Source organism: Camelus ferus, chromosome 6 (assembly GCF_009834535.1).
Source record: "Camelus ferus isolate YT-003-E chromosome 6, BCGSAC_Cfer_1.0, whole genome shotgun sequence".
NCBI lineage: Eukaryota > Metazoa > Chordata > Mammalia > Artiodactyla > Camelidae > Camelus > Camelus ferus.
The window spans coordinates 14,681,568-14,703,890 of NC_045701.1; the positions used below are offsets into that span (position 1 = coordinate 14,681,568).

The window sequence follows — 22,323 nt, forward strand, 5'->3', positions numbered from 1 at the left end:
TAGGGTGATCAGAAGACACATTTCTGATTAAGTAGCATTTGAGCAGAGTCCTAGGGAAGTCAGGATCAGATCGTGCACTGGGGCCAGAGCATTTCAGGCAGATGGAGCAGGGAGTGCAAAGGGCGTGAGGCAGGACTGAGTCTGACCCTTTCCAGGAACTACAGTGGAGGCCAGAATGGCCATTGTAAGCCAGGGTAGTGTGGGCAGAGAGGAGGCAAGGGAAGTAACTGGGGGCAAGGCCAGCTAGGGATTCATGGATCGTGTAAAAACTGTCACTGTTGCTCTAAAGAAAGATAGGAAACCACTAGAGGGTTTTAAGCAGAGGAATGATAGAATCTGATTTAGGTTTTCAAAAGCCCCACTGTAGCACTGTGTGGAGAACAGACCATGTGAAAGAGGAAAAGTAGGGTCCCCGTGTGGGAGGCTCTTGAAATAGCCCACTTAAAAGATCTTGTGGGTTACCATCAAGAATGAATGGGTAGACTGCCCTAGGAGAACGTTGCTAAGATTTATGACACATTGTAATTGACTGTACTTCAATTAAAAGAAAATGAACAAAATGTGGTATAAACATACAATGGAGTGTACTTCAGCTATAAAAAGGAATGAAGTGCTAACACATGCTATAACCAGCATGCACCTCAAAACTACCCAGAGTGAAAGAAGCCAGACCCATTTATGTGAAGTGTTGAGGGTAAGTCCACCCACAGGGACAGGCAGCATATTGGCGGTTGCCGCGGGTTAGAGGGAGGAAGGACCGGGGAGTGACTGCTTTGTGGGGTTGGGGTTTCCTTTGGGGCAGTGAGGATGCTGTGGAGCTGGATTGCAGGTGGTGGTCGCACAACAATGTGAATGTACCAAATGCCGCTGAGTTGTACAGTTTAAAAATGGTTAATGTTATGTAAATTTCACCTCAATTAAAAAAAGATACAAGTGTTTTAGCCTAGGGTGTTAGTGATGGACAGAGTAAAAAGTGGTCACACCCATCAAAGAGAAGTTGAGATAGAATTACTATTTTTTATGATGGGGAGTCTCAGGAGAGGACCAGGTTGACTTCTCTCTGGCTCTCCCATAGCCAGTGTTTGCAGAATCCTTTTGGTATTTCTTTTATGTATTTCTTGTATCTAACTCTTCCTCTCTGTCTTTACCACCCACCATACTAGTTGAGGCTCTTATGTCAGATCGTCCCACCTTCCTCTCTAATTGATCGTGCAAACGATACCTCATCATGTGACTAGTTCAAGACACTTGCATGGCAGTTGCTCTCAGGATAAGCTCCCAGCTTCCTATCCACAGGCTAGTCCCAGCCTGACTCCAGACTGTGGTTGTTACTCCCCTCCCTGAAGCCTGTCTAGCAAAAGCAGTTTACTCCTCATTTCACCAAACCTTTGGTCATTTATTTCTGACGTCCCTTCCTCGTTTCGCAGTGAGCTTCTGCTTTTCTTTTAAGGCATGCTTTATACCCCACATGTTTACTCAGTGAATCTTTCTTGAACAACATAGCCAGAAATAATCACTCAGGCACTCTCTTAATTACTTACTGAGTATACCATTTATTTAATACGTTGTATATAGAATTACTTTGATCTGTATTCTATCTAACATATAGGCTGCTTCATTGCATATTATTCTTTTATGCTCTATTTGCATCTCTGCCGTGATTGCTGGAAAACTGATGCAGTAACTGAAAAGTTTAGATGGACAGATGTAAGTAAGACTGAAGTCTAAACATGGCAAGAGTAGGGAGAAAAGAAAGCTTAACTTTTTGAATTAATAATGGAAAAATAAATGTGAGTTTTTTTCCTGCCTTCACTCAGCACCTCCTGTTCCTTCTGAAGACATCGATAAACACCGCAGGAGGTTTAACATGCGGATGCTGGTACCTGGAAGGCCTGTAAAGGATGCTACCCCACCACCAGTGCCTGCAGAAAGGCCATCTTACAAAGAAAAATTTATTCCTCCAGAACTTAGTATGTGGGATTATTTTGTTGCAAAGGTAAGGGGGGTGAGGAATGGAGGCTTTATGTGTGTTTTATCAACTCTTGTGTTCATATCACCTGGGTACGATGGGGCAGCTTCTGGGTCGGATCACCATAGTTTAGACATTTAATCTCTCGAGTTAAGAGACTGCATAGTCATTCAGGAATGATCAGATACTTGATATGGATGAGACAAATTAAAATCATATGGGGCTTAGGTATAAACCAGAAGTCAGTTTATTAACATGTAATCAGCATCATCCTTTTCTAGGCACCAGAATACTTGTATTTACCATCTAGGTTCCCATCTTCTGATTGTCAGTGGTTCCCTTGGCCAGCATGGAACCAGAGTGGAAGGAGATGGATGGACATTTGAGTTTCACCAGACCATGAACAGTTTTGTGAGGCCCCATGATGTATCTGTTTCTCCAAAGCAGAGAAGACTCTGCGGATCAGAGCACTCATGAAGACTCGATCGGTCACGGTCCTGCTTCACCCCGTGCTGGGTGTGTGCTTTACTGCGCTTTGTTCTTTTAAGCTCATCACCTCCTATCGATAGGTTTCCCTCTTTACATGTGTTCACACTGTTGTCACCTTGCTATGTGTAAGGGAATACATGTCCCGTCACGCCTCCTCCCATTTAAAATTTGTGTGAGAGCGCATCTTAGAGTTCTTCTGGTGCTGGTCTCTCTCTGTTTTTGGTCAGCTAAGCTGATCTTTAAAAAGTCTTTCAAGGTGAGTTTTGAAGGTTGATTTTTGTTACCTAAAAAGTTTGGTCAGGCTCGTGGTTCTCAAAGTGTGGCCCCAGAACTACCAGTGCCAGCGTCACCTGGGAGCTTGTGAGAAATGCGAGTTCTGGAGTCGCACCTCAGACCCACCAATTCAGAGACCCTGGGAGGGGGAGCAACAGTCTGTGTTTTAGCAAGCCCCCCAGGTGACTCCGATATATGCTGAAGTTTGAGGGCCTCTGAGTTAGGCAAATATGAGTGCAGATTTCTGGGTTTACACTCTGTCAGGATTCTACTTTATACTTCCCGTGATGATTCTGGCTTACTCCGTGAGGCTACTGATTGGGTCATGTATAATTGTATTTAGCTAATCAACCAGGGAATTAATAAAGTACTCTTAAAAATATATCAGCAGTACCCTTCTCCACCTTTCTAATTTGAAAATTTTCTTTCTCATGAAATCTTATTGCATCATTAATGTGAATGATAACATTTGCAATGATAATGTACCAGCTTCATTTTCTTTTTTAAAAAAATGTTTCTTCCTGATTAATACAAAGTTTTGTAAATTTGAAAGAGGCAAAAACGTATGAAGAAGGAAAATAGCACTCATCTACCCAAAGGTAACTGTTAGCACTTGGGCAAATGTGATTCTTTTATCCTCAGATTTTTAAAAAATACATAATTGGACTCGTATATTTGATTTTTTCAGTTGACATTACAAGATAAATTATTTATCACACCATTAACAATGTATCATAGCTGTCAAAAAAACCTTTATTATGGAAATTCAAACATACACAGAAGTGCAGATAATAGCACATGAATCCTCACCTAGCTTCAAAAATTATCAGCTCAGTGACAGTCTTATTTCATTTATAGTTTTTCCCACTCCACAGATTGTTCGGAAGCAAACCCAAATATTATGAAATTTCATTAATAAGTATTTCACTATTTTTTTTTTAAAGAAGGATTTTGAACAGAAACACTTTCTCTCTCATGTACACACACACTACATATATACACACACACAATATTCCTTAATATCAAGTATCCAGAGCATTCACATTTTCCCCAATTATATGTTAAATATTTTTGAACAACTGGTTTGTTAAATTAGGATCCAAAATAAGATAGATAGATAGATATCCCCTAAGTTTCTTTTAATCTATGGGTTCCACCTTCATCTCACTTTGTTGAATTCACCCTCTATTTGCCCCTAAATTTGTCCTTTAAAATGGCTTGGTGGCTTTTGCTGATGGCATCCCCATGTTTTGTTCTGAACATGTTCCTCTGATTCCTGTTTTTCTGTAAAGTGAAAGTTCAGCTTAGAGGCTTTATTGAGTTCCGTTCTGACTGGACAGAAGGGGAGTGCAGGGCTGCCACACTGGTGGTTTTGTGTATTTCCACCAGGAGGCACTCTTCCTGTGATCTTGGTTGATGATCTTTGCCTAAATACCATTATTTTAACGGGAATTTAAAAATTGTGATAACAGTATCCTCACATTTATTCTTCATTTATTTGCTGGAATACTTTCCGTCATCAGCCTGTTTGGTTACCCTGAAGTACATTTCGAAAGGGAAAGACAAAATGAATAAATTCTTTGCTTTTTGTACCAGTTCTCAAAGTGATGAGTTGATTGTCTAACATCCTTCAGAGGAGGCCAGTGAGTTTTGTTTTGTTACTAGTTTTGTTATGATCTTATGGATTTAAACATATTTTATGTGTTTTAATCCACGGCAGTAATTCTTATGGATGCTCAGATGATCCCATGTTTGCCAATGAGAGCCTTTTTCAGTTGGCTCCTGAATCTTTTTAAGAGCTATTCCAGTAATCTTTGAGTTTCTTTTCTTTCTAGTTTGAGTTATTCTAGGCTAATCTTGCACACTTCCTGCCCGAACTGGGAACAACCATTCCTCCAAAGAACCTGGTTCCTTTTTGTGGGGAATGATAATTAGAAACCATAAGTGGGTATTTGGGTTTGTCACTGTTTCTAGGTACATATCATTTCTAATGACCAAATGACTATTCAGTTTGATGAATGTACTATGGTTTACATAACTCTTTGCCTATCAGGTATTTGCTGTATAAATTTTTTTATTTTTATCAATAATGCTGAGGTTAATATCTTTTTAGATAAGCCTGTTCACATTCTGATTATTTCATTAAGAAGTGTTGGGTCAAAGGCTTTTGATAACTATCTCCAGATTACTGTCCAGGTTACTGATCAATACTCTCTTGAGAATAGTGAGTGTACATCTGACTTTTACGCTAATTAAGTCTTTCTTTTTCATTTTTGTTAAGTTGATAGATTAAATAATTTTTATTTCCTATTAGTGACATAAAAAATGTTAATGGACTTACTGCCATTAGGTTTTCTGTTTTAAGAATTGACTTTCATGTTCTTAACTTAATTATTGGAATTTTAATATTTTTCCTTACTTTTAATGAACTCTGTGTTAAGGATATCAGCAGTTTGTCTTCTTTTTTTTTTGAATTTGAGATGAGCTCTTTATTCCTGTTTCAAGCATTCTCAGGTAACAAAGATGAAATCTGCATCCTTTAGAAGCAGTTTATCTTACTTGTGGTGCTTTTTCCAGTTTGTTATATGCCTTTTAATTTTATGATGTTTTTGACACACAGAAGTTCAGGAAAGTTTATTTAGTCATGCCTGTCCATACTTTTAAAAAATGATTTGTTACATTGTTTTTAAGCAGAGAAAGTCCTTTCCATTAATATTTACTTCTATTTCCTCCTCCTCCTTTGTTTACTCCTGCTGTTTCTCCTCCTTCTTTTAAACTTGTAACTCTAAGTTTTACCTCTCTTGTTTACGTAGAATACAGTGAGGGGCAGGCTTCGTTGCCCTCTTTATCGTCTGTCCCCACACATGTACTATCTGTCCTTTCCTCCCAACGATGGATGACGTTATTATCTTTGTCATATATTAATTTCTTATTTGTATACTGTTCTTGGCCTACGTTTTTCCACTGATTAATTGCTAGACTGCACTTCTTTTAATTATTTATTTTAATATCTACTAAGAAATGGTGTCTTTCACTTTTAAAAGATTTCTCAGCTAATCTTACATGTTTTTTCCTTCCCTGTGAACTTTATACTCATTATCAAGTTTAAAAAAAAGATTTTTACTGTAATTACTTAAAACCCATAAATTAAAGATTCAGTTTTTACATGTTTCAGTCTCCTTATTTATGCTTTTGGAAGGATTTATAATTTCCTTCTCTATAGCTCTTACAGTTTTCATAAAGTTTTTCCTTTAACATGTTTTTCAGTGCACCTTTTTTCTCTAGACTTTTTGAACTAATTATTGCCAATATATAAGGAATATAAGTCTTATAATATAAGGAATATGTAAGGAATATAAGTCATATAATATATAAGACTTGATTTTTAAAAAATACTTGTGTTGTATCTAGCTACTCAATTATTTTGTTGACTCAGAGTTTTAGTGTGTTTCCTTGACTTTTCTAGGTCTAGTATCATTTTTTGAAAGAAAATTTTTATGTAGGATGACACCATTTGAAATATTCAGTGTTAAGTTGGTACAGAAATTAACCCCATTATACATTTAAAAATAACTGTGTGTTTTACTGCAGCCATTTCTCCCCTTGTCTGAGAGCGGTGTTATATATGATTCGGATGAAAGCATTCATAGCGATGAGGAAGAAGATGATGCTTTTTTTTCAGATACTCAGATACAGGAGCACCAAGACCCAAACTCCTACAGGTAAATAAGGCTTTTCTCCTTTTCTTTTTGCCTTTTATTTTGTAGAAAATCCTGATACTACTAGTTTTAAGTAACATTATCATCATGAATTTACACAAGACCTGACTTAAGTTTTCAGGTTAGGAATTCTGTACCTTTGCGGTAAATTCTTAGATAGTAGAGTATTTCTTTCACATTCAGTTTCAAAGACTAGCTGGCACAAACATTTTTAGTGGGAAAAATACATAATTTATTGAGGTGCTATTAGGGTTCCATGTGACTTTGTGGTAAGCCTCTCTTCATTAGGTAATTTTCAGATATTGCAAGTGTAACATTGTTGCATGTCTTTTATTTTCAGAGACTACACAGGTACGATTTTCTAATTTAAGTTGCTGGAGGAAAACAGCTTTTCTTCTGGTTGGGAGATGGGGCTAGGCCGTTGACAGAGATCATCACTATGCTTCTCTCATGACTTTATTTTTCAATTAAGGAGAATTTTTTTTTTGTCCCTTTTTGAACAGCTGGGCTCTTCTACATTTGGCAGTGGTTAAGCTAGCACTGCACAATGTCAGGAATTTCTTTCCCATTGCTGGATTGGAATTCTCTGGTAAGTTTGGAATTTGAAAATTAATGTTATTAAATACATCAAATTATCTTCAAGTTTCTCATTATAAAATCCATACAAAGAAACATTGGGTACTAAAAAAGAAAATACCGCATTGGTGATGTTATGAAGTCTAGTTTATTTTAGGCTCTAGTCTGTGGTTTTCATTCATCTGGCAAGAATCACTGTCTACCTAGAAGGCTGGAAAAAAAAAAAAAAGGCAGGGAACCAGCCTGGAGAAGCTAGACATTTTCTCAGCTCATTTTAGAGAGGTGGTCTTCTGTTTTGTTCAAAGCATTGGGAATCCAAATGGTGTTAGATTAACATTTTCAGATTTATTTATATTTTTGGAAATTCTGGCTCTAATCGTTTGGATTTTGTAAATAAATGGTGATGGTCATTTATAATCAAAATAAAATGTCGTGTTCTCTTCCATTGTAGAGTTGCCTGTAACATCACCATTAGGTATTGCTGTGATTAAAAACTTGGAGAATTGGGAACAGATTTTGCAAGAGAAAATGGATCAGTTTGAAGGGCCCCCTCCCAACTACATCAACACATATCCAGCTGACCTTTCAGTAGGGGCTGGACCAGCTATTCTTCGAAATAAAGCGATGCTAGAACCTGAAAATACTCCATTCAAGTACGAATGCTCCTTTAACGCTGATAGGACTGTAGCTTGGTTTAACTTTTCTGGAAGACAGTTTGGCAAAGTAATATGCCAACAGCATTCAAAACATAACTTTGAACTTGTAGTCCTGTTTTAGCAGTATATGCTAAGGAAAACATCAGAAATCTGGATAGAAAATTATTTTTCCCGTATTACCTGTATTTTGATAGACATATTAATTTTATCATCAGGAAAAAGAACCTTTATTGTATTTCTATCATCAGTTTAAGAACTCTTGTAGAAATGTTTTGGGATAATAATCTACATATGCAAACACGGTGCTACTGACCTCTTGTCAGTAATTTAGTACTAAACACATTAGGGTTTTTATTGATGTTTTTAACCTTCTACCTGTCTGGCCATAATTAAGAGTATTGCTCATACCCTTGAAAGAGCAAGGCTTTTTATTTTTACCCTGTTAGACTGTTAAAAATGAACTGTGTGACTTTATATTCACTGGTGATATGTTGTAACCAACAGAGCCAACATAAAGTATAATTTAAAAAGAGAATAGGAGCTTCATTCGACTCTAAGCCCAACCTGTGCATTCAAAGAACTTGTAATTAGAGAATTAATTGCTAGATGAAGGAATGATTTTTTAGAACTAAAAATTGGAAGTGAAATAAACTATGAAATTTTGTTGAGCTTAAGGCTGCATCTTCTTTGCAGTAATGGAGGTTTTAAAAAAAATCTGCAAATAATGAGACATTTTCTATAGACTAAGATAGTATGATATGTTAATTTTTTTTTTTTTTTTAACCAGATCCCGGGATTCCTCTGCACTTCCAGTCAAACGACTTTGGCATTTCCTTGTAAAACAAGAAGTCCTTCAAGAGACATTTATTAGATATATTTTCACTAAGAAAAGAAAGCAGAGTGAGGTATTTAAAAAAAATCTATCTTGTAATTTTTTTTAACTTTTTTTATTGAGTTATAGTCATTTTACAATTTTGTGTCAAATCCAGTATCTTGTAATCTTTGTTTAGTTTTCATGAACATTTCTAATGAAGCCAGTGCTTGATTTATTTGAAATTTACTTTTGGTTAGAACTTACTATCTTTCATACATCATAGGTAATAATTTACCAAACTACAAAGAACTTTTTGTTAATGGAGGTACTGGGTATTGAACCCAGGTCCTTGTGCATGCTAAGCATGTGTTCTACCGCTGAGCTATACCCTCCCCTTGATAATTTTTTTAAGATAAAAACTTACAGTTTTTATTTCATAACAGTGAAACAACATAGGTCCCTTGATAAATCCTGTATAATCAAGTAAAGTTGGTACCTCCTTTATCGTATTTGCCATTGGGCTTTTACATGTAATAAGATTGTGATGGATGGTTTGGGGAATTTAATGTATAAACGAGTATACTCTATGTTACGATTCTCTAAATATCGTTTAATTGAAAATACAGCATAAACCTTTGAAAACATTTTTATTTATTTAGCATTTAGAAACGGACAGGATAAACTGTAGGAGCACCAAATTCAGGATAATTTTGTGAGAGAGATTAAATTACAGAAATACCAAATACAAGGTGAAGGAAGTTTGCTTTTACACAGTAAGGAAGAGATTCTACATTGCGTGGTGGTTTTTAAGCTAAATATGTTAGCGATGTAATGCCACACAGGGTTCAAGAAGAATCAGAAATTTGGGAGAGAGTCACTTTAGAACTTAAAATGATCTCTTCGTTGTAAAATGAGGGGTGCACAGATCTAGACCGTTTTAGTCCATTTGGCTGTTTAATGAGGTAGCGGGCAGCTTGGAGAGTGATCAGGGTAGTGTCAGATGTGATTACAAATTTGGCAAGAAAATCTATGAGGAAACAAAAATGAATTCTATTTCACTTAGGAAAGTGAAAACTGAGAGGGACGGTCTGCACGGCTGTTTCCCCAGGCAGAACACGGGACTGCTTCTCAAATTCCCCCCACGCCTAGGGCAGCAGAACCTCCTGGCTCGTTCTCTTCGCTAGTCACCCGCCTGCCTGGATGGGCATTGTGGTCAGTCCCTGCGAACAGCCATTTGTTTTTTCTGAGGATTTAAAAATTAGAAGAAATTAGAGGAATGAACTTTAGGGATTCTTTTGTGTCTTATAAGCTTTTTTGATAACAAGAGATCCTGATGGTATTGAAATGATTGATGTAGGGTTTCCTAGGGGAGTCATAGAGCCAAACTCATTTCCTCTTTCATCTAATCCATTCTTTGCTGCTTTTCCTATAGTGCTGCTGAGCCCAAATCCCATAAAATAAGACACAGAAATCTAAGAAATAGATTTAAAATAAAAGATACTTGCTCAGTGAGAGCTGTTAACTCAGAGAGAGCCAGTTCATTGAAGGATCAATTTTCTGAGTGTTAGGTCTTCAAATTATTAAACATAGTGATTTCTTGAAAATAGGCTTTAATTATTCATAAGGTTTATAGCAGTTTTGCTTCATTGGATCATCAGAGCCTCCGAGTGCTGGGGGAAGCCAGGTCTAGGTTGCATGGACCCTCAGGCTGTTGTCTTGCCCTCCAGGATCTGCTCTTTCCTTCCTGGCTTCCCTCTTCCTTTAAGCCTCTGCCCTGTTCTGCCCCTTCTCTCCCCTATTGATGCCCCTTCCTTGATCGCTGTGCTCTGGGATCAGCAGCACAAGCTGTGTGTTCTCTTTTTCTGCCAGCAGAGGCTCTCCATGCACAGGCAAGTGGGACAGATAAACTGAACATTTCTTAAAATGCTCTGTTAAGCATTGGTTGGCTCTAGGGAAGGGAAGCAGTGGCTGGGAGTTTGGATGGAAGGAAGAATTTTTACCATGTATTCTTTTGTAGCTTGAGAGTCTTAAATCGTTGAATGAGATTAGTATCTTGTTCAGGCCATCCCATAGAACTTTCTGTGATAATGGAAATAGTCACCAGCCACATGTGGTTATTGAGCACTTGCAATGTGGCTAGTGTGACTGAGGGACTGAATTTTTTATTTTGTTTAAATAGCCACACGTGGTTATCAGCTACTGTATTGAATAGAACAGATCTCCTGATAAAAGGTTTACATGTAGGAAAAAAAATTATGAAAAAAAATGTTAAAGCTGGTAAGACAAAATAAAAATTGGTCACTTAGTTCAAAAATACGCAAAATTTAAAAAAACTGCTCAGCCAATACGAGTGTTTTATCTTTTTAAATTATTAAATAAGATATTGATGATCAACAAATTTGGTAAATTCAGTGAATTGATCAATTAGTAAAATTGGCCAAATTCTAAGAATGCTAAAACGTTGGCTAATTTTTAAAAATTACTTAATAAAAATGAAATTCTGAGAAATGCTGAAATTTTAGATATGTTCATAAGAAGGTGCTTTCACTCATTGAATGTGTTAGAGAAGAACAGTCCACAAAACAGGTTTTTGCGAAGAGGACAAATGTGGCAGACTTCGCCACCGGTGGTTTAGGGCAAGTGGTTCTTCGGCAGCGTGGCTCCTGCCGAGCGGGGCCGTGCACAGCCCTTCACCGTCCGCCGCGGGCTGTCGCTGACCGCGTGGAGCATTGGGCCCTTTTGGCTGAAAGAGGAGCAGGCATTTCAGGAGGTGTTAGGAGGAATGTATTGCTCTGATCAAACCTTCAGAGGCTTCCACAGCAGAGCAAAAACACTACTTCTGATCGTAGCCATCCCCATTGGCCCTGCCATCAACCGGGAGCAAGTTATTTGTGAGCGTTCTTTCCCGTGCCGCATGTCGTCAAACACTGACTTACACGGAGAAAAATCGTACGATTATATGTAGTTAGTGGTTGACGTGACTCCTAACCCCTGAATCTCTCTGCACGGATATATTCCTTGTAAGTAAGAGTGAAAAATCATCAGTGCTTCCAATCTGTGTTCAGAAAAAAGTAAGTTTTTTTTAATTTAAAATAAACCCTCATTGGGGAAGAATCTATGTAGGATGCATCTGCTCGTACACGTAGGTTTTATTTTTTGAGATGACAGTTTAAGTTAGAGCTTTAAGTCGCATAACGGATATACAAATACTGAATTTTTATTTTGAAATTGCTTTTATGTATGTAACAGTCATGCTACTTTTGCTTGTTTTGCTTTGTGTTGTGTTTTATCCGATGACATCACATTTAACTTAGTTTAATTTCTTTCTTGATTTTGTGCTTTTAGATTCATTTTTAAGGCTTGCAAATTCATTTTTGCCGTCTTTAAGTGATGCAGCGACAGTTTCAGTTTGAAAATTTTCATTCTTTTTGTGATTTCGTTTCATGCATGTGTTTTGTGTTTGTGACGGTGTGGTGTTACTTAGTCTATAGAAGAACATGTGGAGCAGGTCAAACAAAACTGCGTAGCAGAAGATTGCCACGTCAAGGTAGTGTTCCGCGCTCCTCTGTCCAGCTCATTCTCTAAGGTTCAAGGAGCTAACCCCTCAGCTCTGATACTAACCAGCCCTGCCCTGCTGGCTCACCAGTCAGAGTGCTCGCTGCCCGCACACACCTCAGTGGCACAGGGTAGGAGATGCTCTGCCGTGTCCGGCTTGATCTTTCTTGCCGTTGGGCCTTCTCCTTGCTTCCTGTTCCATCCTCACTTCTGCCCCTTGCCCCCATCTGTTCTTAAACATGATCCTCATCTTCCCTTCCTGTCCCCTTTGACTCGAAGCGTTATTACTTCCTCTCATCAGTCTCCTCCATTCCTAACTGTTCTTCTGTCCAACTTCTTACTCCCATCTCATCACCCTTATTTAAAAATGTTCACTTTCTTATGTGACCCCTTTGTCTTTCTATGTTTTTTTCCTCTAGTCTGTGCCTCCTAATCTGTACACCTTCTTACTGCAGTATCTTTGCACTTTTGGAAGAGATAAAAGAGACACATGCCTGTTACAAATACTAGTGAAAATTATGCTAGCTATCTTTTGTGACAGCTACTCAGTCTCCTGTAATAAACATGGAAATATTTATAATTGGGGTGAATACAGGGCATCAGAGAATTTAAACTAATTCCAAAGCTAATTTTCAACACACTAAATTTACTGGGACTTTTTTTCTTGCTGCTGCTGCTGCTACATTTTCTTCTTGTCCTTCCTTTAAATTTTGTGGGATGCTCTTATCTCTATACAGAGCGGTGCTGCGGCATCTACAGCCTCTGACAAATGTCTTGCAGGTCGAAGCGGATCTGGGCTATCCGGGTGGAAAGGCGAAAATCATCCATAAGGAATCGGATATGATCATGGCGTTTTCTGTTAATAAGGTGAAATCTTTAGTCATTATAAAGAATGTGATACTTTGTTTTAGTGAAATTGCTTAAATTATTGACTCTGCCTTTGCTTTACAGGCAAACTGTAACGAAATTGTTTTGGCTTCAACACATGATGTACAAGAACTCGATGTAACTTCTCTCCTGGCCTGTCAGTCATATATATGGATTGGGGAGGAATATGACAGAGAATCCAAAAGGTTTGTTTGCCTTCTGTCATCAATTTTAAATGTAGTTTTCTTCAAAAAGGACCAATTAAATGGATATGCACGTGATTTGAATGACCTTGAAAAGTGTACGTATCTCTGTCTTCATTTGGTAAGGACACAGACATAACTGGTTGAGCTGCCAAGAAAAGGCGCTGCTTACATCAGTGAACAGGTTACTCGTACTTCTTCTGTTAGACCCTGAACTGTTCGGAGTGTTTGAGTCAGAACTCAACATCCAAGCCTAATGCTAACAACTGCCACTTTGACATTTAATCTCAAAGAAATGTCAGAGGTTACACAATATCCAGTAAGTTCGGCAGATCTGGATAATCAGACTGAAAGGCAGAACACACCAATATATAAATTACGCTGATTGACGAGTCCTGTTTACTGAGTAATTTTCAGTGTTTCTTCTTGATTAGCTCCTTATAAAGCATACCTTTTTTACAGATAAAAATGTAGACAACTTTACTTTTCAGTAAAACTGTGGACACCGCACCAAGAATGCAGTAACACTTTTCTGTTTTGGGATTTCTCCTCCATGCCTGCCCCACCTCTTGCTTTTCTCCAGACTCTTAGACACTTTCTGTGCTGGGAATGGTGCCATGATAGGCTCTTTCATTGTTCTGTTGAGTTTTCTATCTTGTTAGTATATAATATAACTAGGCTCACTGTCATACTTCAGAGTACATGTAACCATGTAATATAAAATAAAAATTACTTTAACATTTTTGTGATAATTAGTACCTTACTTTAAGAAATCCTAAAACTCAAATTTCTTTAAAATGTATGAATTTCATTCATGGGATATCTGTACTTGAAGGGGACATAGAATCTTTTTCTATATAGGATAAGAAGGAAATCTGTTAAATACTTTAAAACAAACATTTGTTCCAACTTGTGCAGCAGTAAAGTTCCCCTGAACATTATTTTTGCCCAAAGGGGAAAAAGTTAACCAGTACGAAAATTCGCTGTGATTAGGACTTGTAACTAAGTTTTTCTCATGGATATTTATTCTTTTTTTTTAATAAGGACTGTCCTTTGGGTACATAAAAAGCTCTGTAATTGAAATACGTGTTGAGAAAATGGAATTGTCACAGTAACACACGACTGTTTTCCACAGTTCAGATGATATCGATTACCGTGGTTCCACTACAACTCTTTATCAGCCCAGCGTGGCGTCGGCAAGCCAGGTGCATCCGCCTTCCTCTCTGCCGTGGCTGGGCAGTGGGCAGACCAGCACCGGAGCCAGTGTGGTATGTGATTTACTGTTAGGTTTGGTTTCTGGATGTGGACTCGCTCAAACGTAAGTTCAAATCACTGTGACCTAGAAATGGTGCTGATGATGAGGGGCAGCGTCATGGTGACAGCTGGCATGCGGGGAGTTTCTGGGTGTCGGGTGCGTGCTTTTCTCACACTCCGAGGTGGTAGGTGCTGTCGTCACCCCCATCATCATTTTATAGATGAGCAAAGTGAGAGGCACAAAGTGGTGAAGCAGAGACGGAGGGGAACTGGCGCCTGCTAGAAGAGTTTGAAGCGTGCGCCAGTAACGTCGTCAGTTACTGCAGTCAGGGGTCCCCTTCCTGTGTTCTGCGCTGAAGAATCTGGAGGTGTTCCTGTGTGTCCTCCGGGAGGGGCACTTGGGGGAGAGGTCCCTTTGTCACTAGATGAAGCAGCTGGGCCTCCTCACAGTCCACACAGGCCAGGGCCGCACCAGAAAGTGACCCTGCTCCCGCAGCCTGTTCAGACCGGTGTCATGTGTTAAGTGGGTCTGAAAATCCCCAAGAGGGTTTATTTCAGTAATAAACCAGTTGTAAGAGAAGAAATGTTCTGAGAATTAGAGTTGGCCTGAAGCATACCCTTCCTCGTCTCTTCTGTGGTGCACAGTATAAATTCATTTTTTGTCTTCTCTTAAAGCTTATGAAAAGGAATCTACATAATGTTAAGAGAATGACCTCACACCCCGTCCATCAGTACTGTAAGTATTTTATTTATGATCCAGGGATTGTAAGTGGCCTCTGTCACTCTGAAGTTGGCTTATAGAATGGGAAGTATTGGAATTCGTTCTTTATCTTTCTTATTTTCTGCTGTTCCTTTTGTCTCAGATCTTACAGGTGCTCAGGACGGCAGCGTACGCATGTTTGAATGGACACGACCTCAGCAACTTGTCTGTTTCCGCCAGGCCGGCAATGCAAGAGTTACCAGGTTATATTTTAATTCACAAGGCAACAAGGTTAGTTCCTGGGAGTTGCTGCTAAATTCCTCTGAACATAATGGTGGATATTTATGAGTAAAACTACATCTAAAAACAAATTCAGTCACTCCGGATTTAAGCAGAGCAGGCAGTTTGATAGTGTTTGTATAGCCCCTTGGCTCCCAATAAAAGTGTAAATCCACAGAATTTTCTGTGAATTAATCATCCACTTACAGATTCTCAATACACTGGGAGGGTAAAGAACCCTGTTTCTGTTGGGTGTGGTGACGGTGCCTGTGCACACAGTCAGGCACCTCAGAGAAACCCTCGGTTTCTTACTAAGTTCCTCTAGAGAAGTTTAGAGGAAAACAATGAGATAGGCGTAGAAAAGCATTTTAAAAGTGGCAGGATATTTATAGTACATGGATTTTCTTGAGAATAGCAGTTATCGTCAGAATGTTAAGTGGGGACTGAGTGACTCCTTTTCAGAAATGATTTTTACCTTTGATGTGAAGATCAGAGGCTGTGTTTAATATTTACACCATTCTTACAGTGTGGTGTTGCAGATGGAGAGGGTTTTCTGAGTATCTGGCAAGTAAACCAAACTGCATCAAATCCTAAACCTTACATGGTAAGTATCACTCAGCATTCCCAGAGCACGCCCAGAGGCTGCCTTGTTTGTGAGTCCACTGGTGGGTCTGTTGGGGAAGGGCCCGTTCTGCCCAGCGGCCACAGCCCAGCGGCCACAGCCCAGCACCTGCCGTTGCCCTAGTTTTAGACTGAACTGACTGAAAAGTAAAAACCTTTGCCCTTTTACAGCTTGAAGGGTGACCATTATATTTGAAACATTTTAGGAGCTTTCCCTATGTGTGGTCCTACTTAGGATATGTTTTTGTTACACTTTTATCTGTTTTGGAAACTTTTTTTTTTTTTCCATTGAGGTATAGTCAGTTTACAGTGAGTGTCAATTTCTGGTGTACAGCACAATGTTTCTGTCATACGTGTACACAGGCATACTCCTTTTCACTATAGGTCACTGGAAGACTCTTAACTTCTTAATGATAGAGTTTAATAGTGGTTCATTTTACGTACTGTATTAAATACCAACAGATTCCATGTTGCCAGTTTGCTGCAGAATGTTGCCTACTAGACCACAAAACAACCAATCGCAGGAGTCCACTTCATTCATTCATGCAAATCATGTTAAAATACGTGGTGATGCGGACAAGCACATCTGTGCTTGGTAGGGTTGGGACACATGGAGGGGGCAGAAGGTGGTGCTGTTCTGTGCAGAACTTCCGATCTTAATTTTCTTTTCTAGACTATGTACGTGTTCTTAATTATGCATATGACACCAGATATTTCTCTTAAATTAGTACACTATAGACTGGATCATAAGGTTTTTACAGAAATGGAAATAATCTTCAACGTGTCCTTTTGCCTTCAGCCATATCTATACCATGATAATTCCAAACAGAAAAATGTCTATTTTAATTGTAAACTGCCTGACATCCTCCTTCTGGGTCCTCACCTCCAAATTTCTATTCATCCTGATCCCAGAGGGAAAGTCATGCCTGTCCCAGTAGGTGACTCCCCATAGTGCTGGAGCATCCTCAGGTGCTGTTCTGGGCAGCCTTAAACCTGTGGATTGTCTGCTGGACCGCTTTTGACCTTGTTTTTTTAATTGCTCTTCATCTGGGATGAGGGCAGGGCGCACAGAGGTGGTAAGGAAGGTGGTGGATACTTGTATTTTAGATGACAAAGTTAATTTGACTGGAGTCCTTCACGTCTAAGACTAGATGGGCAAGTATGAGCATTTCCTCTTTGGGTAGTGGTTGAATATTATGATTTAATATTATTTAAAGCTTATTAAATATATTTTAGATAATTAGCAGAAAAGTTGTCTGAGCCCTTAATAGAACTAAATTGCTTGGTTAAGTTCCTGTACTTGATATTTTATTCCTTTGTTACATAATCTAAAAAACATAACCTTTCATTCCATGTTTTTACCAAATCTTCTATTTTTAAAAAATTGTTGGGTATTAGCCAAATAATACACAGATGATAGCTAATACTCTTACCACTTATTCTTTATTCTAGATTTGTAAAAAAGTGCTCTTTGCTCATGCATGGAGTATATGAGTGGCAGAGCTGTGTGTGTACTCTACCACATTTTGCTGGACTTTGAGCTAACATGAGCTATACTTTGTTTCCGTAGAGTTGGCAGTGCCACACTAAAGCCACGAGTGACTTTGCATTTGTTACCTCTTCAAGTCTAGTTGCCACATCTGGACAGTCCAATGACAACAGGTAGGTTGACAGAAGCAAAAAAGAAAGAAGCATATTTTAGGCAGAAAGGTATTCTTGCTCAATGGAGTGGATTTCTGTTTGGTCGAGGTTTTCCACGGCAGGAATACAAAAACTTTGTTACGTAATTCTTCAAGAGTTTTCCTTACCAAAAAGACTAAAATTCCTCCTAATGTAATCTATTAATAAGCATGTGGAATTTTTATGTTAAAGGTATTTTTTATTGCTGTCAATACTGTCAGGTTTTGAGCATCATGCTCAACATTTTCTTTGCCTCACCTTGTTTCCTTGGCAACACGTGCCCATGAGCAACGCCCCTCATTTCCCTGCAGTGGTTGCCGCGGGGGTAGAGAAGCACCTCTTCTACTCAGGAAATCGTGTCTCGCTGGAGTGGTCATGGAAGAGGCACGGCTGGGGGATGAGGTGGGGCAGAGTCAGGTGGGCTCATGCGAGACACAAGCGTGTAGTTTGAAAAGGATAAACTTCTGGGAAGAGATACATCCCTGTCCCAGCATCTACCTTCATCCTAGTTGAGAATCACTGCTCTATAAATGTGAGTGAACAAACAGATGTGAGACTGAGTAAGTAAAGATACTGGAGGTGACAAGTGTACCCCTAGTGATGACTTAGCACAGTTGTTTATGATGTATTTCTGTTGCTATTTATTAGAAATGTATGCCTCTGGGACACGTTAATATCCCCTGGAAACAGCCTCATTCATGGTAAGTGAGTTAAATCTGCAATTTTCAGTGCACTGTGACAGAATGCTTTCCTGGAGTTACTTAAACCAGTAAATCCAGTGAATGCTTTTTCACGGGTTAAAAATGGAGAAATACTTAGAATGAATACAATTCTAAGAGTTAACTAGAATATCTGGCCACCTTGCTGAGGTGAGTATGTATGGTCATAGGAATCGGGCTAGCTGGAATGACCTTGGTGTTGTCTCCTATGCAGAAAACATCGTGTGGAGAGTGGGGCTACTAACAGGGCTGTGTAATGAATTAGGTGCAAAGTATTTTTTTTTAGTTGAGTTACAGTTGGTTTACAATGTGTCAATTCCTGGTGTACAGCACAATTTTTCAGTCATATATGAATATACATATATTCCTTTTCCCTGTGAGCTACTACAAGATCTTGTATATATTTCCCTGTGCTATACAGTATAATCTTGTTTATCTATTCTACATATACCTGTCAGTATCTACAAATCTCGAACTTCCAGTCTTTCCCTTCCCACCTACGTCATCCCTTGGCAACCACAAGTTTGTATTCTGTCTGTGAGTCTGTTTCTGTTTTATATTTAAGTTCATTTGTCATTTTTTTTTAAGATTCCACGTATGAGTGATATATGGTATTTTTCTTTCTCTTTCTGGCTTATTTCACTTAGAATGACATTCTCCAGGGACATCCATGTTGCTGTAAATGGCATTATGTTGTCATTTTTATGGCTGAATAGTATTCCATTATATAAATGTACCACAACTTCTTTATCCAGTCATCTGTCGATTGACATTTAGGCTACTTCTGTGTCTTGGCTACTGTAAATAGTGCTGCTATGAACATTGGGGTGCAGGTGTCTTTATGATGTAGGGTTCCTTCTGGATCTATGCCCAGGAGTGGGATTGCTGGATCATATGGTAAGTCTATTTTTAATTAATAGGCTTTTTTAGAGCAGTTTCAGGTTCATAGCAGAATTGAGCAGAAAATACAGAGTTCCCACATAGCCCTCCCCACCCACACATACATACTCCCCTACCCTCAACATCCCTCCTCACTGTGGCATATTTGGTATAGTCAGTGAACCAACATGAGCACATTATTATCAACCAAAATCCATAGTTTACATTAGGGTTCACTCTTGATGATGTACATTCTGTGGGTTTTGACAAATGCGTAGTGACACATAGCCACCACTATAGTATCATAGAGAATAATTTCATTGCCTAAAAACCCCTTGTGCTCCATCTACTCATTCCTCCCTCTCCCCAAACCCCTGGAAACCATGATGTTTTTATTGTTTCTGTAGCTGTGCCTTTTCCAGAATGTCATTTGTTTGGAATTGTATGGTTTGTAGCCTTTTCAGACGGCTTCTTTCATTTAGTAATATGTCTTCCATGTCTCTCATGGCTTGATAGCTCATTTCTTTTCTTTTCCTTTTTTTTTTTTTTTTACTGCACGTATATTTTAAAATTTACATATATGTACTGTTCATTGTTTCTAAGAAGGTTTAGAACTTTAGCTTTTTAAACTCACATAGTTATCAAAGGAATAAAGCCAACCACAAAATAAGAATTAATTCAGAAAGATTCATACACCCTGCTATTAACAGCAACATTATTTACAATTGCCAAGATATGGAAACATCCTAAGTGCACATCAGTAGTTGAAATAGATAAACAAGATGCAGTATACATATATGTAATGGAATACAACTCACCTATAAAAAAGAAGGATATTTTGCCATTTGCAGCCCCTCATTCACTTTTTTTTTCCACCTCAAAAACCAGAATTTTATAACTAGCAGAGACATTGCCATTTCATCAAAAACAACAAAATACCTAGAAATAAACTTAACCAAGGAGGTTACCTATCCTCTGAAAGCCGAAAAGATACAAAGAAATGGAAAGATTTCTTGTACTCTTGGACCGGAAGAATCAACACTATCAATGTGGCAACACTCCCCAAAGCAATACACAGATCCAACACAAACCCCATCAAAATACTCACAATATTCCTCACAGAACTAGAACAAACAATTCCAAAATTTATAAGGGACCACAAAAGACCCAAAACAGCCAAAGCAATCTTTCATAGGTCTCTTTCCCCCCTCCCCCCCTTCTTCTTTTTTTTTCTCTTTTCTTATGGTTTGATGACTAGAGAAGGTCCTTTAACATTTGTTGCAAAGCTGGCTTGGTGGTGCTGAAATCTTTTAGCTTTTGTTTATCTGTGAAGCTTTTGATTTCTCCATTAAGTCTGAACGAGAGCCTTGCTGGATAGAGTATCCTTGGTTATAAGTTTCCCCCATCATCACTTTACATACATCGTGCCACTCCCTTCTGGCCTGTAGAGTTTGTGCTGAAAAATCAGCTGATAATCTTGTGGGAGTTCCCTTGTATATTATTTGTTGCTTTTCTCTTGGTAATTTTAATATTTTCTCCTTTTCCTTAATTTTTGTCAGTTTGATGACTATGTGCCTTGGTGTGTTCCTCTTTGGGTTGATTCTGTGTGGTACTCTCTGCACTTTCAGGACTTGGGTGACTGTTTCTTTCCCAAGTTGGGGAAGTTTTCAGTGATTATCTCTCCAAAATTTTTCTCAGATTCTTTCTCTCTTCTCTTTCTGGGATGCCTGTAATGTGAATATTAGTGCACTTCATGTTGTCCCAGAGTTCTCTTAAACTATCCTCATTCCTTTTTATTCTTTTTTCTTTTTTCTGTTCTGAAGTAGTGATTTTCTAGCTCACTGATCTGTTTTTCTGCCTCATTTAGTCTATTCTTGGTTCCTTCTAGTGTGTTACTCATTTCAGTGATTTTATTCTTCAACTCTGGGTATTCTTTGTATTTTCTAACTCTTGGCTAAAAACTTCACTCTGTGCATCTGTACTCCTCTTGAGTTCTCTGAACATCTTGGCCATCATTTCTTTAAACTATTTCTCAGACAGGGAGTCTATCTGAGAAAGGCAATCTCCTCATCACTTACTTCTGGGATTTTATCTTGTGCCTTGGCCTGGGAGATATTCCTTTGCTGCCTCGTATTGTCTATCTCTTTTTATTTTTAGGTTAAGTTAGTTATGTTTCTTGACCCTGGAGAGGTGGCCTCTATGGGAGACATCCTATGCATCCCAGCAGTTGTCACCCAAGGGCGAGGGTCCAGCCTGTCCCAGTGGAGAGTCTGGCCAGTTATGTGGATTCCTTCCACAGGCTTTGGGGTTATTGTTTTCTTGTTTCTAGTATCTGCCCCTGCTGGATGAGGCTGGACTAGAGGCTTATGCAGGTTTCCTGGCAGGAGGAACCACTGCCTGCGCACCGCTGGGTGAGGCTTGGTCCTGGAGCTCTGGTGGGTAGGGCTGTGTCTAGAGGGCTTTGTGGCTTAGGAAGTCTGCTGATGGGTGGGGCTGTGTTCCCACCCTGTATGTTGTTTGGCCTGAGGCTTCCCTCCAGGCTGTTGGGTGGGGCTAGGTCTTGGTGCTAATGGTCCATTTAAGATGTCAGCCTCCAGGAAAGCTCATGGAGATGAACACTCCTGAATGTCCGCCACTAGCTTTTAGGTCCCCAGGGTGAGCCGCAGCTGTCCCCCACGTCCCCAGGAGACCCTCCAAAACCAGCAGGCAGGTCTGGCCCAGTCTCCTATGAAATCACTGCTGGTGCACATAAGTTTCTGTGTACGCTTCTCAAGCAAATGGAGTCTGTTTCCCCCAATCCCGTGGGGCTCCTCAGAGCCAAGCAGCCCTGGCCTTCAAAACCAGATGTCCTGGGGTCTCCTCCTTCCCACAGTGTTGGAACCTTGGGCTGGGGAGCCTGACGTGGGGCTCAGACCTTTCACTCCTATGGAAGGGCCCCTGCGACTAAACTATTGTTCAGCTTGTGGGTCGCCCACCCTAGGGGTATGGGGCCCAATTATTATCGTGAGCACGCCCGTCCTACCTTCTGGCTGTGGTTCCCTCTTTATGTTTCCAGTTGCAGAAGATCTTT

General features: G+C 39.3%; 1 protein-coding gene and 1 long non-coding RNA gene across 2 annotated transcripts in view; one reads left to right on the plus strand and one right to left on the minus strand.

The window, feature by feature from the left end:
- The window catches only part of DMXL2 (Dmx like 2), a 132,121-nt gene that overhangs the window by 106,310 nt on the left and 3,488 nt on the right, over positions 1 to 22,323 (plus strand). Inside the window, 14 exon segments of the mRNA XM_032481200.1 lie at positions 1,818 to 1,996; positions 6,323 to 6,453; positions 6,954 to 7,039; positions 7,478 to 7,679; positions 8,470 to 8,587; positions 11,981 to 12,043; positions 12,832 to 12,918; positions 13,003 to 13,124; positions 14,257 to 14,389; positions 15,051 to 15,111; positions 15,239 to 15,366; positions 15,881 to 15,958; positions 17,546 to 17,637; positions 18,304 to 18,356. Of these exon segments, the coding sequence (XP_032337091.1) occupies positions 1,818 to 1,996; positions 6,323 to 6,453; positions 6,954 to 7,039; positions 7,478 to 7,679; positions 8,470 to 8,587; positions 11,981 to 12,043; positions 12,832 to 12,918; positions 13,003 to 13,124; positions 14,257 to 14,389; positions 15,051 to 15,111; positions 15,239 to 15,366; positions 15,881 to 15,958; positions 17,546 to 17,637; positions 18,304 to 18,356 (1,533 nt within the window).
- Positions 17,914 to 22,317, minus strand: LOC116664107. The gene is made up of 2 exons (XR_004320447.1): positions 22,276 to 22,317; positions 17,914 to 18,045 (listed from the first exon to the last, which is right to left on the minus strand). It is a non-coding gene; the product is annotated as an uncharacterized LOC116664107 (long non-coding RNA).